The 20,449-nt window shown below is 29.7% G+C and overlaps 2 protein-coding genes across 2 annotated transcripts in view; one reads left to right on the top strand and one right to left on the bottom strand.

Moving 5' to 3' along the window:
* Window positions 1-14,766, top strand: part of LOC109596455 (protein O-mannosyl-transferase Tmtc3-like) — a 74,495-nt gene extending 59,729 nt beyond the window's left edge. Inside the window, exons 7-9 of the mRNA XM_049969859.1 lie at window positions 3,984-4,736; window positions 7,173-7,640; window positions 12,759-14,766. Of these exons, the coding sequence (XP_049825816.1) occupies window positions 3,984-4,736; window positions 7,173-7,640; window positions 12,759-13,238 (1,701 nt within the window). The 3' untranslated portion in view covers window positions 13,239-14,766. The remainder of the gene's footprint in view (window positions 1-3,983; window positions 4,737-7,172; window positions 7,641-12,758) is intronic.
* A 3,253-nt stretch (window positions 14,767-18,019) lies between these two features.
* LOC109596458 (putative leucine-rich repeat-containing protein DDB_G0290503) lies at window positions 18,020-20,072 on the bottom strand. Its single transcript, XM_020012009.2, has 2 exons — window positions 19,973-20,072; window positions 18,020-19,554 (listed from the first exon to the last, which is right to left on the bottom strand). The coding sequence occupies exons 1-2, from the start codon at window positions 20,004-20,006 to the stop codon at window positions 18,248-18,250; spliced, it is 1,341 nt and encodes a 446-aa protein (XP_019867568.2). The 5' UTR covers window positions 20,007-20,072; the 3' UTR covers window positions 18,020-18,247.
* Between the last annotated feature and the right edge of the window lie 377 nt (window positions 20,073-20,449).

Genomic DNA, 20,449 nt, shown 5'->3' on the forward strand with positions numbered 1-20,449 from the left:
GAAGCATGGGGCGGATTTTTCTAAATATTTTACAAAAACACCGTATAAAATGTACCATTCATTACAGTGTATCCCAAATTTGTTAATATTGGACCAATCTCAAAAATTTTTAGAGGCCAATTTAAAAAAAAAAAAACAAAAAAAAAACATTTACAAGATTTCGAAAAAATTTGATAACTCTTATTTATTTATTTCTTAACAGTCTTTCCCTATCTGTGTATTGGACTAGTCGCGCATTCGCCATTTTTAACAACAGTTGCAAAAATGGTGGATGCTAAACAAAAACTCAATTAAAACGTTCAAATGAATTAGGATAAGATATTAAACATAAAATTAATAGCCTTTTGGATGTAGTTGTAATTTACAATTTGTTTGCGCATTCACGATATTTAAACATTTATTAAACATTAAAATCATATTTTTTTATAGTATTTTAATGGTTACTTTACTGATTAACTACTAAAAATTTAAATAGTACCTGTTAAAAATGGATCTAACAGTGGATAAAATAAATTACTTTTAATATAATCAACTTATTCTTAGAATTTGTTTAATAGTAACTAATTATTGGATTGGTTGCGCATTCGCCATTTTTAACAACAGTTGTAAAAATGGTGGATGCGAAACAAAAAACTTAATTAAAATATTCAAATGAATTAGAATAAGATATTTGAAAACATAAAATTAATTGCCTTTTAGATGTAGTTGTAAGTATACAATTTGTTTGCGCATTCACGATGTTTAAACATTTATTAAACATCAAAATCATATTTTTTATAGTATTTTAAAGGTTACTTTACTGATTAATTATAAAAATTTAAATAGTACCTATTAAAAATGGATCTAACAGTGGATAAAATAAATTACTTTTAATATAAGAGTGAAAAACGTGAATAAGGTACTTTTACTGTATATTGTGTATCAAAATAATATTGTTGCCCTCCTCGAAACACATGAACCATTAAAACACTCGATTTAAAAACAAACAACATAACTAAACAAGCGCATTTTCGACACTGCGGACAGAATTGACGTGGCGTAATTAATACATACACGAATTGACGAATGGGCTACATTTAAAATAGCACTGTCAATATTCATTAAACTACTTGTTAAAGTAATTTTTAAATTGGAAATATATCATTGATGGGGAATGCGACGTTGTATTCCGTTTCGATGCGTTTCAAATAACGCGAACGTTCGTCATGTCCGACTCATTGTGATTGATGGTGGTTCATCAACGGTAAATGTTTAATCAGTTTATTATAAAAATATATTTTAATGGTCTCAAATAAATTAACGTAGAAAATCAAATACCTGTTTGACAGTATTTTCCTTTCATAAATTTGTATAATAATAATACATACCTGTTTTTATTTTTGTTTGGATTATAATTAATAAAAAACTTAAAAATGATACAATTGATTAGGAAAATGAGAACCAAATTATTGAAAAAAATACTACACAATAAAGTATGTGATACAAATAGAAACAGAATTTTTGTGATTAATTACTAAGTAAATATGAGATACAAATTTGAAAATAATATAATAAATGGTTAATAAAAAAGTGTAAATTGAAAAAATGTGAAATTACTTATTCTACTTTACTGTTTAAATTGATTTACAATTACGTAATTGAATTTGTTATAAAACAACAAGCATTGGAATTGAAAAATACAGTCGTTGTCACCTTTTTCCTAAATCTCGGGATCACAAATTGCAATAAATACAATTGGACCATATAAATAACGGACTATACAAATTATAAAATTGCATCTGTTCGATTCCACCTAATGGAACGTGTTTCCAATTTTTAATTAATCCATTTCAATAAATCCACGGACAACTTTTTATACTAGAGTCAAAGTAAATGTATATTTTTTGTCCAATGAATATTCTGATTCATTGCAACAATTTAACATTCCCGTCTCGTATGAACATTTTTTACATGGCAAAACAAACAACGGCGTGTGCAGATTTTCATAAAAATGCTTTTAATAAACGATAACTGAATTGTATTTAATGGCAACATACCGAAATATTTTCGGGCGGACGGGTTTGTGTTTTAGTAACTAATTGGTAGTGATTGCGATTTATCGAAAAATTTTAATTGTTGAGTGCCAGTAAAATATATAATCTGTTCAACACGTATGTAGTAAATGCTTTATTTCTCGTGCTTTTTTATGAGAGAAATGCGTGCATTTGTTACGTGCCAAGTTTTTGCATTGATTGTACCATAAATTGAATGTGTGTTTTCGTATGGGAACTTGAAATTTAATGAAACGTAATCAAAATGGATATTTGCTGCATATAAATATTAAAAATTTGTAAAATTTCCGGTACAATAAATAAAATATAAATTTAAACAAAAATATGCTCGAACAATTTTTGTTAATAATATTGTTAAATAATGAATTCACTACCGAACGAATATTAATTTTATTTTACATTTTTGAATTCAATTATCAAAATATAAATTTAACAAAATTTCATTTTAAAGTTTATGGAATAGAAATCCAACAAATTTAGTAAACTTTTGACTAGAAAGAGTTTAGTTTAAATTTTCTCTACGTATTTGATTTAACAATTTTATTCAAATTTCTAAATAATAACATTTTTAATTATGAAAAACTCAATGAATTATTTGGAAATTTTAAATATGGCTCATTTTTAAGTTTAAAATTTTCTTCAGCATTTTCATCAGTTCTTACTTTAAAAATTAAATTCTAGGACGAATTTTAAAAATCATGTTTTATATTGAAATATTAGTTTTTATTTTAACTAAAAGTAATTATTGCAATTACAAAAAAATAATAAATTATCCTCCATTTTTTATTCTCATCTTTGGTGAGATTCTTGAAATATGTAAAAAATATTTTTTAACCCAAATCTTATGTAATAATGAAAATAAAATTTCCAGTACATTAATATAATTGAAAAAATATACGTCTGAATATTTATTATTTGAACGAATATTAATTTTATTTTAATTTTTTGAATCAACAAGTTTAGTAAACTTTAAACAAAAAATTGAACATTGTTTTTAAGATTTAATAAATATTTTACTTCTATGTGTTAGAATGTTCTTAGTTTCTTTTCTTTCCATAATTTAAAATTTTAATTTTAAAATTAATATTTAAATATAAATGGACAACTTCAAAAGTTAAACTTTTATATAGTTTTAAACGATTTTAATTATTTTATTTTAATTAAAAGTTATTATTGTATTTACAAAAAAAAATAATCAATTATCCGTCATTTTTTATTATCTTTAATTAATCATAACAATAAGTTTCAGTACTATTTTATTTATATAGAATATAAATTTATAATATAAAAAGTATATAATTAAGAAAAAATTAATTTAATTAAAAAAACATTATTTTTTTTTCATATTTCATTATCTCCTACAATTTAGGAAGTTAAATTTTAAATTTCTTTTAATACACTTGATATTTTATTTTATGCCATTTATTTGTTAAAGAAGAATAACTTTTTAAAATACACCATTTACCATACTACTTAATCTCTGATATACATACTTGAGTACTTAATAAATTAATTATTTATGATCACGAATATTAATTATGTATAGATTAATACGAAAACCATTATTAAAAGGGAAGTCATTAATTATGTATAATAATAAGTTTCGTTTTAATAATTCATCTCCAGAATTAATGAACATCAAGGGAAAAATATGTTCATAAAATCATGTTGAGTTGATAAATTATTAACCACACAATTGCATTTAATAGCATCTAATTATTGTAGACATCATTATTTTACAACAGAAAGTACACTTTATATCATAAACCTATTATGTCCTTCACAATTGCACTTTGCAGGCCGTTAGTTGTAGAACAGTAACAATCCGATATTAAATTTCATGTTTAGCACACGTCCGACCAGGCTATTCCATTTTGTGCGCGTCCGCCAACACGACCATTTATCCTGACATTTTTTCATATTTTTTTACAGAGCACAGCCCTGATGGTGTTCCCGTTCATTCCCGCATCGAATTTATTTTTCCCCGTTGGATTTGTGATAGCGGAGCGCGTGTTGTACATGCCTTCAATGGGATTCTGCATGTTAATGGGCTACGGTTGGTATGTACTGTACAAAAAGATGAACAAAACCGTCGCTTTGACTGGGTTGATGGTGCTGTTGGCGACGCACGCCGCCAAAACCTACACCAGAAACTGGGACTGGGAGAACGAATACTCGATTTTCATGTCCGGCCTGAGGGTTAACCAGAGGAATGCCAAACTGTTCAACAACGTGGGCCACGCGTTGGAGAGCCAGAACAGGTATCAGGAGGCGTTGTTGTTCTTCAAGACGGCGGTGGACGTGCAGGAGGACGACATAGGCGCCCACATCAACGTCGGCAGGACCTACAACCATTTGAAAATGTTCAAGGAGGCGGAGGAGGCATATTTGAAGGCGAAGAGTCTTCTGCCGAAAGCCAAGCCTGGCGAATCTTATCAGGCCAGAATTGCTCCGAATCATCTGAACGTCTTTTTGAATTTGGCAAACTTAATATCGAAGAACTCTACGCGACTGGAGGAAGCAGACATGCTTTACAGACAGGCGATTAGCATGAGAGCAGATTACACTCAAGCCTACATTAACAGAGGAGACATATTAATAAAGTTGAATAGGACGAAGGAAGCCCAAGAGGTTTACGAGAGGGCGTTGCTATACGACAGCAACAACCCGGATATTTACTATAACGTGAGTCATTTTATTTATTTGTCTAATCTTTTAAGCTAATTAGTTGTAGAGTAAGCTTCTTTTATTTGTTTATTTGCCCTCTACAATTCAATTATGCATGAAACTATATAATAGGATATTTTTATTGTTATATACTTAATATAAATTGTACAACTTAAAGTATGTTTTCTTTTTATTTTTTCATATCTTTTTTTGTACCTCCTAAAAATTCTGACCAATAATTTTCAGACACTCATTCATAAATTTTTCAAAATATAGCTTCATTTTTTAGGTATTTTGTGTTTAACTTTGTTGATATTAAACCAAAGCACTTTTTTCAAAATTTTTAAAAAAATTGTAGGTGTTTTACTTCGCAATTTTCCGTTGAATGACCATGAAGGAACTGTAAAAATAAAAGAAGTGCTTAAATGATATTCATTACTAAATAAATCTAAATTCAGAACAGAATTTGTTTGTTATTTTTATATTTATTAAACAAACTGTCCATCTTTTTAGACATATCAGATAACATTTAATTTATGATACGTGGTATCTCACATAATCTTAAATGAGTTTCGTAGCCGCCCTACACTTAACCAACCATAATAAAGTAAAGAATTAATTACCGACAAGTGCACAAAGCCCTTTAATATACAAACATTGTAATAAACATTCCTGTGTTCGTGTTTCCGGTGCAATTTTCTCACGTATTGTTAAAAACTCGTATAAAAATATCCACGGTAAAAGTTTAAAAGAAACTGGTCGTCTGAAAGAAATCGATAGCGTGCTAACGTGCAGCTTAAATTATCGAGTTTAAGGCATTGTTCTTTCTCCCTCTGGAGGCCAGTGGATTTCCATTTCCGCCGGGTGAATTCAGTAAATAACAGTGTCGAATGATTTCGAGTCATTGTGGTGTTGGTTATTAATTATTATCGCCGCATCGTCGATTCGTGTACTTTCCAATAATTCCATGCAATTAACTTTTTTCATCTTTCTTTTATCTAATCGTTTCCTCCGTGGTTTATTTTTGTTGTGTTCCATTTCTCTTGATTGTAAAGTAAAATCTACTGTCTGAACAAAGGCAGAAGTCTGATTGGTTAAACCTAGTTAGCATCTATGATAGTTCGGTCTGAGTGATCGTAGATTGTTGGAACCTTAATTGGTTATTGTATGGCACCAGGGATCTTTTATTGTCCTGTGAACGTACAATATGCATTTCGTTACCATTACTGCTCAATACTGCGTTGATTCACTGGAATCCAATTAAAGACCTGACCTTCAGCAAGGTAAATTAATTAATGCCAGTCTGAGCAGCTCGTTTATCTCCAAAACCATAGACGTTTGCCAAACTTTTGAGACCACAACGACGTATCTAGTTCTCATTCCTCGAAATCATTGAGACCAAGTAGACGTTCTGACGTTTTACAGCCCTGTAAATTTGTCAACCGGATTATCGATTGCGGCACGGGCACTATTAACGAAAATGCAGCCCAAACTAGAAACTACTTACGTCGTAGTAAATATCGGGGTTGTTGCCGTCGTAAAGTAACGCCCCCCTCGTAAACTTACTGAGCCTCCTTAGTCCTGTTCTGGTTTTATTAATATATCGGTGCGGTTAGTTCAAGCCCAAGGTCTTAGGTGCACTTTAGGTCCACATATTCATTGCTGACGGAGTTTTTGACTATTAGATTATTTGCCGTGAAGCCCGTTCAATAAACAAAACCACAAACTCTTTAGGTGCTTCAATGGATTGAGAAACTTCATATTTTAAGTTTGAGATGCTTGTTGCTAATACCACCAACGTGCACATTTGTATCTAATGGTACTCCGTAGGCTCATTTTCTATGACAAGTTGTTTTTCTATAAATAACTATTCTGATATATATTTGATTGTACACCCCGTTCAATGTTATTAATCATTTTAATCTCTATATTTTTAAAAGAAAACTTATATTCGAGAAAATACTTGGAAAAAAGTAAAACCGGAATTCGATCAATCTTGGCACAAAGATTCAGACATACACGTCTTAATCCGGCACAATTCAGGAAAGTAATAAATCAGACGCACATAAATGTGCCTAACACGTTTCATCACTTTAAACTTAAAACTTTGTATTTGAGATACCGGCAAAAGTTAAGCAGAAAAAAACACTTTAAAATATCAGTAGGTGGGAAACTCTGACTACGGGACACTTGTCTCGAGTCGATTTCCACATGAAGAGTCGCCTAAGATGAATATTAAAGAGGTCTAGGAGTATATTTCTATTGTTATTGTTAAGTCCATATAAATAAGTGTTCTAGTTTGTCCAATAAAGTTTTATTTACATTGACATCTGCTGCATTCCCATAATTACTAGATAAACTTTATGTTTTTCCAATATTTCCGAAAGTTTCATTAGTTCCGAACTTGGAAATAATTTAATTCTAAATTAACATAACAAAAATTGTTATTTCCAGCTTGGAGTGGTGTTTTTGGAACAAGGCAAGGCATCGCAAGCCCTGGCCTACTTGGACAAAGCCCTAGAATTCGATCCGGACCACGAGGCGGCCCTCTTGAACTCCGCCATCTTGCTGCAAGAATTCGGACGTCCGGAGCTGCGAAAAATCGCCAGGGAACGTTTGTTGAAACTGCTCGACAAAGACCCGGAAAACGAACGGGTGCACTTCAACTTGGGAATGCTGGCGATGGACGAAAAGAACATAGAAGAAGCGGAACATTGGTTCAGGAGGGCGGTGCACTTGAAGGCCGACTTCAGAAGTGCCCTGTTCAATTTGGCGCTGTTATTGGCCGACGATCAGCGACCCTTGCAGGCCGCACCTTTCCTCAATCAGCTCGTCAAGTATCATCCTGACCATGTCAAAGGTTTGATACTGCTAGGGGATATTTATATCAACAGTATCAAGGACCTCGACGCAGCGGAACATGTAAGTATGCTTATTAGTGGATTTTCCAAACTGTGATACTTATTGAAGCGAAATGATGTTTCGGAAACATCCCTGACCAATTAATTAAAGGTCATGTGAAAGGATTGATCTCACCGGGGGTTATTTATATTAAAGACATCAAAGCTGCTGGAAATGTAAATAACGATGGGAGGCGACTTTGCCACTCTCATTTATTAGATCAAAGTATGACCCAGGTTAATCAACGTTAAAACGTGTACATTACACATTACTGATTCAATTTCTTCAATGCTTTTATTTACTTATTTATTAAATAATGAGAGGTACCATTAAATGTGACATAATTAAATGTAGATTAATTGTAGCATAAATTCAATATTGGTAAATATATAATTAAAATTAATTAGTGTCGTGAAATAATTACTATGTATTTTCTTGTTCAATGATCAATTATCTTGGAAATCAGAGTGCTGCAATTAAAACAAAGATTTACCCATATGTAGTCCGGCGTATTTGCACGTCGTTATTTGAGCTGGAACCGGTAAAGTTTTAATAAGCTGATTAAATGCTGAAATGAAAATAAAATTATTCATGCATCAAGAATTCAATATGTACAAAAGCAGACATTGAAATCCGTTCATCATTGTGTTTATTCATACAATCTCTATATAAATTATGAGTTTTATATATTTATCGTATGGCTTAGCATATATATTAACAAGTCTCAATTTTCCATAAATCTGTCAATTCGAACAAGCTTAATTATCTAATGGATTTTGAAATTAAAATATAAATATTTGACGTAGACAATCGATATTTTGTAACGAGTTCAATGTTAATTTCTTGAATCAACTACTTTAAATTTTCATTTTTGAAATTTATTACATAATTTAATTTTTGAATTAATTTTAATATAAAAAAAAATTACTGACTCGGATTAATAATATAGTATTAGTTCCTTGTACAACATCAAACTTATAATTAAATTTCAATTAATCATATGTAGGGAACCAAACTAGTATGTTGTAGTTTGAGTTATAGTGAACAAAGTTTTAATAAGCTCAGTATAGTTGCTTTAACATCTAATTATTCATGAAACAAAAATTCCAACTTAGTTCCCAAAAAATGGCATAATTAAACAGAATAATAAAAACTACTTAAAATTTGTGTTAAACTAGTTTTGTATTCATTCACTTAATTTATGAAGTGATTTGTACTTACAACTCATTTACATATACAATTTTATAATAATATTATATTTATAAAATCATAATTTAATCTTTCTGTTGAAACATTGTTTTCCCTATTATTATTACAACGAAAACAGATAGTTTGATAATTATTGGAAACATTTGTATGAAATTAAATAGTTTTTATGATCGTTTGTGTTTGTTGTTGATTGTGAGTAAAAATATCTAATTTTTACTTTACCTTTTTTGCTTCATGAAACTTTTATACAAAATAAACATAAAACAAATGTCTAATTAAGAATAAACTGCTCAGTAATTGAATAAATAATAAACTGAAATAAAAATAAAGCTATTCGTGTACCAAAAATTCAGCCTAAATGAATATTGAAATCCATTGACCGCTGTATTTATTCATTATATATGCGTACCTTATTAATATTTACATATAACTTAGTAGTATATTAACAAATTTAAATAGTAATTATTGAAAATTTCGTTAACTTACATAGGTTTAATTATCTAATGGGTTTCTAAATTAAACAAAATATCTGAGACAAAGAACCCATAATTTACGTCATGTTTAATGTGATTAAATTGATTTTTTGATTAATTGCTCAATATTTGTCAAAATATACCATGTAATGCTTTTTATAATACTTTTCTTATAAAGTAGAACAACCTGGATTATTAATATAAGTTTATTTCTTATGCTGTCAGTCCAAAGCATATAATTTGAGATAATTATCATATGAACCCATAATATGGTATAATTTAGTAGGCTTAACATGTAATTATTTATGAAACAAAAATCCCTACTGTTTTCTATAATTGAAATAAACCAATCAAAAGAGTACAAACCATCTAAAATATAATTCTACGAACTAACCACCTATATTAAAGTAATAACTATTATTTATAAGATAATGATAGAAAGGTTTATATTTATAACTAATTTATAAAATCATACATAATTTAATGAAGCATGCTGACAACAATGAAAATTGATATTTATTTTACTTATGAATTTGAAATATTCAGAAAGGAGTAAATTAATTTAATTTATAAAATATAATTCCATTGATTTTGTCGTCAACTCTGAACATTATTTTCTTATTTATGCTACAAAAAAGAAGTGAATTCATTTTAAAAATGATATTCCTACATAATTGGTTCCGTTATAATTGAACAAATAAATCCCACAAAATATCCAACAATGTAACAAGTTAAACAAATATTATTTGAATTCCTTCTCTACCTCATAAAGCTATTGATTTTGTACATAATAAAAATAAAACAAAAGTCAACCAATCTATAATTCAATAATTAACTACACAGTTATTATTCCGCAGTAAGTGGAGCTCGAATAATAAAAGAACAACTTGTGCAAATACTCGAAAAATAAGGCTGAGCAGTTCAACACGTCCTTAAGTAACTAACACAAATAATTTCAGCAAACGGATGAAGGCAAATTAGCCCGACAAATATTGTACGTTGCGAACTTTCCATGTAATAATTATATGTCAACAGTGCTCCTACAAATCAACAAGTTAAAGATATTTCGAATCTGAACATTATTTAAATAACTCAACCATGCCGATTGTGCGATTTTAATACGGCCAAAAAGTCCATAAAACAGTCCTGTAATTAAATAATGACGAGAGATAAACGTCATCTCGGCTCCGTGCCGAAGGATGTTTATATTAATAGCATCAAAGCCCAGGGCCGTTGGTGATGTTTCGATTTAACTTTCCAGCGCGAATTTATTTGATTAAACTCGTTTTGGACTGGTCCCAATCCCGAGCAGTTCGGTTTTAATTTACTTATTGCCTTGATTTTATCAAAGGACTTTAGGCTTTACGGATTTGTCGGATTTACGGTATGCACGGATCAATAATCCATATATTCGTGCACAAAAATTACGATTGACGTTGAAAAACGCAACGGTTGATTTACGCAATTACGTCAAGAGGGCAGCAGTTTGTATCAGTCTAAGGTAGGCAACCAATTAAACTGTTTTCTATTAAATTCCTTTTGACATTATTACGATTATAAAATAGTCTATGAATAGAGAGCGTGTATTTACTAGAATAAAAGGTAGGTATTATTGTAACTTGAGTTGCTTTCTTTCGATCTTTTGAAAAGGACAAGAAAGAACTAATGAGTCGCAATTTATAGATCGGAAAGAACGCCACAAAGGCAGAACAGTAGTTTCCACTTTACATTATCATAATGATGAAGGTTTAGCTATTTTACTTGTGGGGTATTTTAGAATAGTACAAGGCGAATAAAAGAACTTTTGTTGTAAATCAAGCATTCTAATTTGTATGCAGTACAACTTAGCTAAGAAATCATTCAAATACCATTCAGTTTCACGGTTTTTAGAGTTCCAAAGAAATGCTAATGGAAACATTTATTATTAGTAGAATTCTAAACATAAATTTAACTTAATTGATGTAGTTTGTCTTGAGACCACGAACAAAGGGAATTTCAATAATATGTACATCGTTGTTTTTAACACCATAGTTTCAATTTATAATTTACAAGTGAGGTAACGATTGATGTTATTCACTTGTAACAAAAGAATTAAACAAAGACACTGCAAATATGGTATTATTCGATATACAAAAGCTATTACATTGTGAAACTAGTTCGAACCACCCATTCAAAAACCAACCAACCAGACAATACAATCATACAAACCCAATATTGAATTCCGATCAGACTGTCACATTATTCGATCGAGTTCACGAACTATTGTTACTAACTGAAGCTCATAATTACTTAATTTAACTTTGACGTTAATTTCGTTTACAACTGGCGTAGAGCAGAGAGCCAAACTCCGTTCATCGGAATCTCATTTAGTCGGATGTTGGAGCAGAATAGAAAACACTCCCATTTTTATGTTCGGTCGTCGGTAATTATTGTAAATTCAAACGTAAGCGGGGTTGTCTACCATTAATGCTTTGATTGAGTCGCCATCTTTTGAAATTACATGATCGTTAAAATGATTTTACGTCAAATTTCGATTTAAAACAAAACGATAGGATTCGGTTTAGGACTAAAACCACCAAAAATCGATTATCAACGTTCAAAATGTTTCTGGTAAAATCGTCAGCGAAGTAAAAAATATCTGGGCGTTTTTTAAGTCTCACAAAAAAATCATCCGATGTGCAGTAATCCTGTGGGAGTATCCGGTGGCTGGTTTATTTTCTCCGCTCCATAAATATTATTTATCTGAAAATAACATGTCGATTATGATGGATTACCGGGGACCTCGGCGATGAGATATTCCGATATTTTCGTCACGACGTCGGGCCACGATCACGTGATTAAATGTGGGGAGCGCGGGACGAATTTGCATTTTCTAAACTGCTTTATATTCACAATACGCTGAATAATGAAAAATACGGATTTATTAGTTTCCGGGGGAAATTTGATTTAGCAAACCGCCGCCACTTCGCTGAATAATAAGTGACGGGAATTTTACTAAATATATCAATTAGCCCCTTTCGTTCTCAAAGTTTAATTTAAATTAATTAACCTAATATTTTTTACTTGAATAATTTATATATAAATATCGTAATAATTCTCCAGTATTATCGCACATACATCTTTGAATGGTACTAATCTGATACGGATAAAGGGTCATTGGAGGGTTACAGTTTTTAATAGCACGTTTTCAAACAAAATTACTGCTTACAGGAAAGGACGATGAATGTAGCTTAATGAATTCGAACGGTCTGCATGTCAGCATCTTGATATTTGCTGAGCAACCCATTTCTGCTTTACTTATTTAATGAATGGAACACGAAATGGAGTCTCGCGTGTTCAGAGCCTCGCAAAACTGTTGCGTTTCGTTTCTTTTCCCTTTAGAAATATTTTATAATGTCACAAACACTTAAAAGAATCAAGTTTTACGCTAAATTAATGTTAAATAACATTGTTTCAGGCTTATCGAAGGATTCTGGAACTGGACCCAGTGAACATCCAAGGTTTGCATAACCTGTGCGTCGTTCACGTGGAACGTGGAAAACTGCTCGAGGCTAGGGAATGTCTGGAAAAGGCGCACGCCTTGGCCCCCGAGGAGGATTACGTGTTGCGCCATCTTCAGATCGTTCAAAATCGCATTGCAAAAATGCAGTTGAATCCGCCCGAACAGGATGTCGTAGAGAAAAGCAAAGTAGTGTCGAACAAAAGCGCCGATAGCACTCAGAAAAAGTCGGAACCTGTTGTTTCCAGGGATTCGGAGGAGCAACGTTACAGCAGCAGGGTGGTCAATACTGAACCTCTGTTTGTCAACAACGTCGAAGAGGTCAGTTATCCTGAGTATTCGGTGGAGGAGACCATAGGCAACGATCAAAACACAAGCAAATGGAACGAAAAGAGGCTTGGCAGTGATAATGATGATCCTTCGTCGGGGATGTCTTAGCAGTAGGGTGTACAATAAATATAGATTTAATTATTGTATAAGACTAATAAGATGTGTTGGACAACGTCTCAGGTACACAAGAAATAGATAGGGTATTATTTACTGGATGTTTTTATTTTTTTATTATTTTGTTTTCGTCAATATTTCTACGTTGACACATTGATATATTTTTTACAATAAATTTAATCTTAGATTTTTCATCAAAGAACATATATATGATAAAAAACATTAATTAAAATGTTTTATTGTTAATATTCTATATTTAAATAACTGTCAATAAGAATTATTTATGAAAAGCAAAAAGAGCTCCCAGCAAAAAATTTTAATTAAATTAATAAAATATTAATTCAATATTTTTAAAGAAACTGAAATATAACAGAATTTATTTATTTGCTCCCACTTTTATTACATCCAATAAATGATCTGAAATTTCCGGACAAGCTATATAGTTCGGAGATTTTAAAATTGTAATATAAATTCGACATAACTTATCTATTTATTGTGTCTAGCATAGACTTGTCCCATTATATTTCTATCTAAGAACTTTTTTATACGAGCCATTAGGTGTAGTATTCATTCTGTGATACTCAGAATAATTATTTAAATCTATTTTTGTCCTAAATTTTAATTAATAAAAACTACCCTTACATTTTATACACACTGCATGCTGAACCCAACGTGACTTAATGTTCACAACAATCATTTTTTAATTTTTAAAAATAATTCTATTCGAAACTTTGTACATATTGTATGGTGATGAGGAGGTAATTTAGTTGAGTTTCCAGGACAAAGATGACGTGTTAAATAAGTCTTCCTAAAGTTGTCAAACCCTGATAAAGAAACGAAACTGGTATAAATTCACGATTTTATTATGTACGTAATAATTTAATATTCACCTGTCATTTTTGACCTGGAAATGAGAATTTTTATTTGTGATCTGATTGTGATTCGATTTTAGCATTAATTTTTTTTACATTATGTATTATTTTGCGTTCGTCATGTTTAAAACAACTATGGATGATGGATGTACAAATTTACGACTACATGTATGTCAATATAATATAATTATAGTGGAATAAATGTAAATAAATTTTTACATGGGTCATCAAATTCTGTAATGATTTGGAAATTGTCAAGCGTTTGGCATATCTCTGTAATGTTGATTAGTAAATATTGTGCTACTAATATAATCAATAATATAAATGTATTGGTGTAAGGCTTGTTAGCCAAATAGTTTAGATGTTTATATTTATCCACGTGGCCAAAATACATATTACATACATAGTTCTCTTTAGCACTTCATATTGGTTCTTGGAGTTATGTTCATAACTACATGCTGTCGTGGATGGATTTCCTTTGATTTTCTATTATGTAAAGGTGCCTTGGAAACTTTAATTAAGGCAAATGATTTTGTAAAATAGAATATAAATATTTTTCTATGTTGTCAAACTGTTCATAGAATATATTTAGATATAAGTCTATAAACATGTAAATCTATTGTGAGAGGTATATTTATCCTATGACTGAGTTTGTGTATTTTCTTTCAAAATTTCTAAAATTGTTACCCCATATACACCTTTTATAATAAAATGTTGTCGTATGAATAAGTGTTTTTTTACTTAAATTATAATAAATGTATAGAAGTACGTAAGTTTTATTACCTTTATCAGTTTTTTTTGTTGGAAAGTATCGTGAGTATTGCCAAGGTGGTCTGTAAAATAAGAAAGTTTCAATGAAGAAAGAAAATCAATAAAACTGTTCCATCGTTATTCGCATGCAAACAACAGTATATAAAAAATACTTGAGATTAATCTTTAATAACTAATTTAGTCCAACATTTATTCCTATAACGTGATCGTTAAACATCAAAGATCCAATTAGTAAGAACTTTTTCCTAAGAAACTTTTATAAACTCCACATTCGAACTATGTTCTCTACATACTCAAGCTTTTTAATATGGGACATAGTATAGCCCTAAACAGAGGACCGGTATGCCAGCTGACACTTAGCAATTGTTTTTTCTCTTAGGTATGTCATAATATTTATGTTTGAGGACATGACTAGAAAAAATAGCATGCGTTCTGTCACTTTTCATTCTAGTCACATGACAATTTTACTGTTTCCACTAGCTTCACATGAAGTAAATATTATTTATTTTTACACATCAGTATTAATTTTGACATTTTGGTCCTTGACAATTAAGGGGTTTTTACTTACATGCACCACTGTTGACTCACTGACTGTATCTGTTTGACCTCGCTATCAGATGATGTGATTTTATATACACTAGCATTGAGATTATGATTTAGAAATTCCCCAGGATGGATCCACATTGTCGTGGTCCTGGAGCTCAGTACCGCTCCACAAACCAGTGGCAGTGGGGAGCTAACAGATCCAACACCTGCAAGTCCAATCCATCCCCAGGAAGAACTCGAATCTTCCTCATATTGGTCTTTTTCTTCTGAACCCAGTTGACAGGGGGCTGGCATCTTTATCAGTTCTACGTCTTCTGGTTCAGCATACCCTGTATATGCAAATATATGTCCTTTTTCCCCCATATATGATTTATCATATCATGGTAACACTGTGGTTATGATCATTGGATCGGTGCTCGAAGAGGGGTTTTTAAACTTTCTCTCTTTGTCCCGAAACAAAAATAAAATTAGGAATTATGGATTGGGTTGGATGGGGTAGGAATTTGTACCCCTTAAGGGGTGGTGAAGCACAACCTTGTTATTTTCGATTAGTAGTTCCTTCAATTCATTTATTGCAGTAGCCATTTCTTCAATTTGTTCGTTAAATTGATATTCTTAGATTAACGATAAATGTGAACCCAAGGGGTATGTCATAAATATTAATTCAATTAATTTTGACATTTTATATTATTGTATAATTATTAAACTAATAAATAATGTAACATAATTAATATTATCTTAACGTCCGTAAATATTTATTTATTAATTTTGGAAAATTGCTGTCTTTTATTTCTAATTATAAAATACATACGTATTGGTAATCGTAGTTGCATATATCAATAAGTCATTGGCTCTTCAACTATCCACATTAAATTTAAAAATATTTGATTTTTTATTTCTGTAATTTTTTTCAATTTTTTATACTAAATTCTATTTCAATGCCTTAAAATAAATTCCAATAGTTTTCAGCTTATCAAATAGTTAAATGTTAAATTAAATTAAGAGCTTACAGCTTATTGAATAGATAATAATAAAATATATACAATTTTATTTATAATAATAGTAATAATTAGATTTATGTTTTCTGGGTTTATTCAAAAACATTAATCTGTGGTACTACTTTATTAAAACTTTTCTACTTATTTAGGTACACCATCAAAGTAGATGATGAGTTAAAATTTCAAACTCAAAGAAGTAGAAATAATTTATTGTTCAAATATATATTTTACTACAAAATTTACACAAAAAATTCGTTAAGAGGAACTTGTATTGAATTAAATATAGGTTACAACCTATTCGTTGACATGCGTCAGTGCAGATTTTCGACAATTAGAGAACATAGAGCACAGTGCGCTGCTTCCACTGCTAATGATACTGTATGGGTCACTTTAAAAAAGGTGCAAATGGGTTCTCCCAAGTTTTTGTGAAATATCTGACATATAAACCATTTTGTAAATTTATTGAACGTCGTAACTGAATTAATTATTTTTCATATTGATAATTTGAAAATGATTACTTTGTTGAGATGGTATTGCTTTTATTACATCTTGTTTGTTTTTAAGGGTAAGTTCATCGAAGTGTATTTAAATAACTTCTATTATCTAATTTTGCTAGAATATCTTTGTTTTCCTTTATCTTATATAGCTTTTGAAATCTCACATAAATTCGCCATTGTAAAGGAGAATTAAAATACCTGTTACGTTTTTTTTTTAAAAAATTTAATATTTTTTTATATATGAAATAAAATGGATGTTCATAATTAGTGGTTTGAAGAAAGCTGCGTGTTAATTCAAGACAACTTCACGCTAATTAACTTAACTGAGTAGGTACTGAGAAACATTTCTTTTTACAATGAAACTTATTTTACTTTTCTAGGGTTTGAACAATTTCAGCGAAACTGTACTTTCAGATTTTGAATCTTTATATAAGTTACTTATTCACATTTGTTTTTTTATTTTGAAACTATTATTTCTTCATTTCCCTATTATTATTTTTGAAGCTTTTTTATCCATCTGGCAATTAATTTTTGAGTGGTGCATGTATAATAGTTTTTTATTCATAAGTTGCATGCTAAAAGTCAATAGTGATCAACAAATTATTACATACAATTGTATATTATAACAAGTGGATTTAACAAACTATCGATTCTGATAAATCGCGTGATAAATTGTGTCACGAAAATTATTTTAAACTCTGATTGATAAAATCAATTAGGAAATTATTGACATTACGTATTATAAAAACTATATCTTCAGTGAAAAAGGTTACAATTGTAATTTATATCGTCCATTGAACTAGAATATTTTTTTTTTCTTGTCATTCGTTTTCTTATACAAACTGATCAATGCAAGTTATGTGTGATATGTAGACCATTAGGAACTATGTATGTTATATCCCATATTAGGAATTATATATAATCTATAGTAACAACAAGTAAAAACAAAACTAAAGTCTATATTTATTTTTATTTTATAGTTAACCATATTACAACATAACTAATATTTAAAAGTTACAAAGTAAATATGGATAAAATTTTCAAGATTGGACTTTTCATTTATTACTCGTTACATAAATAATAAAACATCCTTATTAAAAATTTATTTTTATTATCTATTAAAATATTATAATTTTCAATGGTTACAATAAAAAGATACAATATATATATATACAAAAAACATTATTCTTTAACATTAATAGATAAACAAAACTCTATCTAAGTTACAAGTTACAAATTTTTATCTAAATGTAAAATTACATAGGTAACGTCAAACATTTTAAACACAAACATTTTCTTTAACAAATTTCTCTATAATTTTATTCATCACTGTTATCCTTAAGTTCGTCCAGACACAAATCATCCTGTAGCAGCTTTTCGATGCTTTCAATTATTATTTTACTACATTCTTCTAAATCATCTTCTTTTGTTTTTTGATAATAAACTTCTTTTGCTGTTTGCTCTATCATTTGATTTCTTTCTTTAAGCTCTTCTCTCAATTCCATTGGGATAATTGAATCGTCATCATTGTCTCCTATTTGTAGTATCGTAAAATTTGAACATAAAGAATCAAATTCATCCTTTGATGACACTATTTCGTCGTTTCTTAAGTTACGTTTTTGATTATCATAGACTTCATCATCACCGTCAATAATTTTCTTAATACCTTCAACTATCAGTTGTTGGCATTCGTCCATTTGCTCTTCAAACGGATCCATTTCGTTACTTTTTGTTTCTTTTATTGATGAAGCTAACTTTTCCTCCGTTTTATTTTCAGCTCTTCCACTTACATCGAACTGCTCATCTGTTTCTCGTTGTTCACCACCATTAACATCCGGAACTTGTGTATCCTCAGTGATGTAATCAAAACCAAAGTCTTCATTTGGTCTTTCGTCAAAATTTTGATAATTATTATATGGTTCTTCTTGATTACTTTTGAAATAGCATTCCTCCGTATTTACTGCTTCAGAAATGTTTATCAGTGATTGCGATGTAAACAGAGCCCGAGAATTATTTTTCCTGTTGTACCACTTATTACGTTTACCACCAGAATTCCAACGTGATTGTTGTTGGTTAAATTTTAGAGTATTATTGTACATAAAGTTTTCAAATTGTTTATACAAAAATATCATAATATTATCTGGCACTCCCGATTTATCAGATTCAGGATAATAAGTATATTCAGGTGGTGCATAATATTTACAGTTATCGCACATTTCCTGGATGTAACCTAAGTGGTCTGTCATATGTGCTACAAGTTCTTTTTCAGTCTCAGATTTAAGAAAACAAACCGGACAAACTAAAGGTATTTTTTCACCATGAAAATTAACATGAATATTGTATTTGTATTTTAAATCAGTCGCAAATGAACAAGTAGGACAACCATAGCCATAATATGACTTAGAAAAATGATAATACATTTCGTTAAAACTAAACATTCCTGAACAAAATGGACAATCATAATTATGTTTATATTTTTTCTTGTCATAATTTGATTTATTGCGAGGTTCAGTAACAGCCTTCCTGTAATTGTCGAAATATCTGTCATTATTATAAACAGGTGTCTTTTTTTTGTTGGTGCTGCTATTCATTTTTGGTGTTGTGTACTTTAGTTTATCAGGTGTAGCTGAAATAATAACAATTAAATAGTTTAAATTAAGATTTTGTGTTTTTTTACTTTGAATATTTACAGACAGCAAAATACAAAATACACTATTGTTTTGAAACTTTTTTAGCAGTCATTGAATTTACTGCAAAACTTTTTTTAGGGTAGGGTTTCTCACTGACAGTAACTGTGATCCTCCACCAATTCACACTTTGGAAGACACTGTTTTAATTAATTGTAATTAAAATTAAGACCTTTTTAAAATATGAGATGTGTCTTGAATTAGGAATATTTTAGAATTTCTATAGTTTGAATTAAGTACAATTATTTCTGACTAATTTTGTGATAATTATCAATTAATAATGAAAATGTATATCTTTCAGAATTATATTTAATAATTAACAAATAGTAAGCAAAATATTATATTTTCAATACTTACTTGATACAGATTTATTACTGTCTGTGTTAATCATGATTGAGAATAATTTTACAATGCACAACACAATAGCTCGACAAACAAACACATTTACATTTGTGGTAAAACTGATATACATTTTTTAAGCTTCTTTTTATTTATATGATTTGTGGTTACAAAAATCAGTTTAAATAACTATACAGTTTGTCTCATATATTGAATTAAACAATCGAGAACATTAAACCAAAACTAAATTTATATAATGTGACTTTTACATCCTTGTTAACAATGTAAATTATAAATTTTGCCAATTTATCTCTGTATTATTAACATTTATATTAAAATGTTTCATATAATCCTCATATAAATTTTCCAAACTAATTTGGCAGAAGATAAGAAATATTTTTGTTCTATTAACCGACTTTAATTGATAAATAATATTTTTTGGACTGTTAAACAAATAATTATATCATCATCTTATTGTCTAAAAATATTTATATT

Source organism: Aethina tumida, chromosome 7, assembly GCF_024364675.1.
Source record: "Aethina tumida isolate Nest 87 chromosome 7, icAetTumi1.1, whole genome shotgun sequence".
NCBI lineage: Eukaryota > Metazoa > Arthropoda > Insecta > Coleoptera > Nitidulidae > Aethina > Aethina tumida.

What these genes read in the sequence shown, in the direction of transcription:
- LOC109596458 (XM_020012009.2), bottom strand. Translation starts at nt 20,006, where the DNA reads ATGATTAACACAGACAGTAATAAATCTGTATCAA. An exon ending in CAGTAATAAATCTGTATCAA is followed by an intron (nt 19,555 to 19,972) that starts GTAAGTATTGAA and finishes TTATTATTTCAG; the next exon opens with CTACACCTGATAAACTAAAG.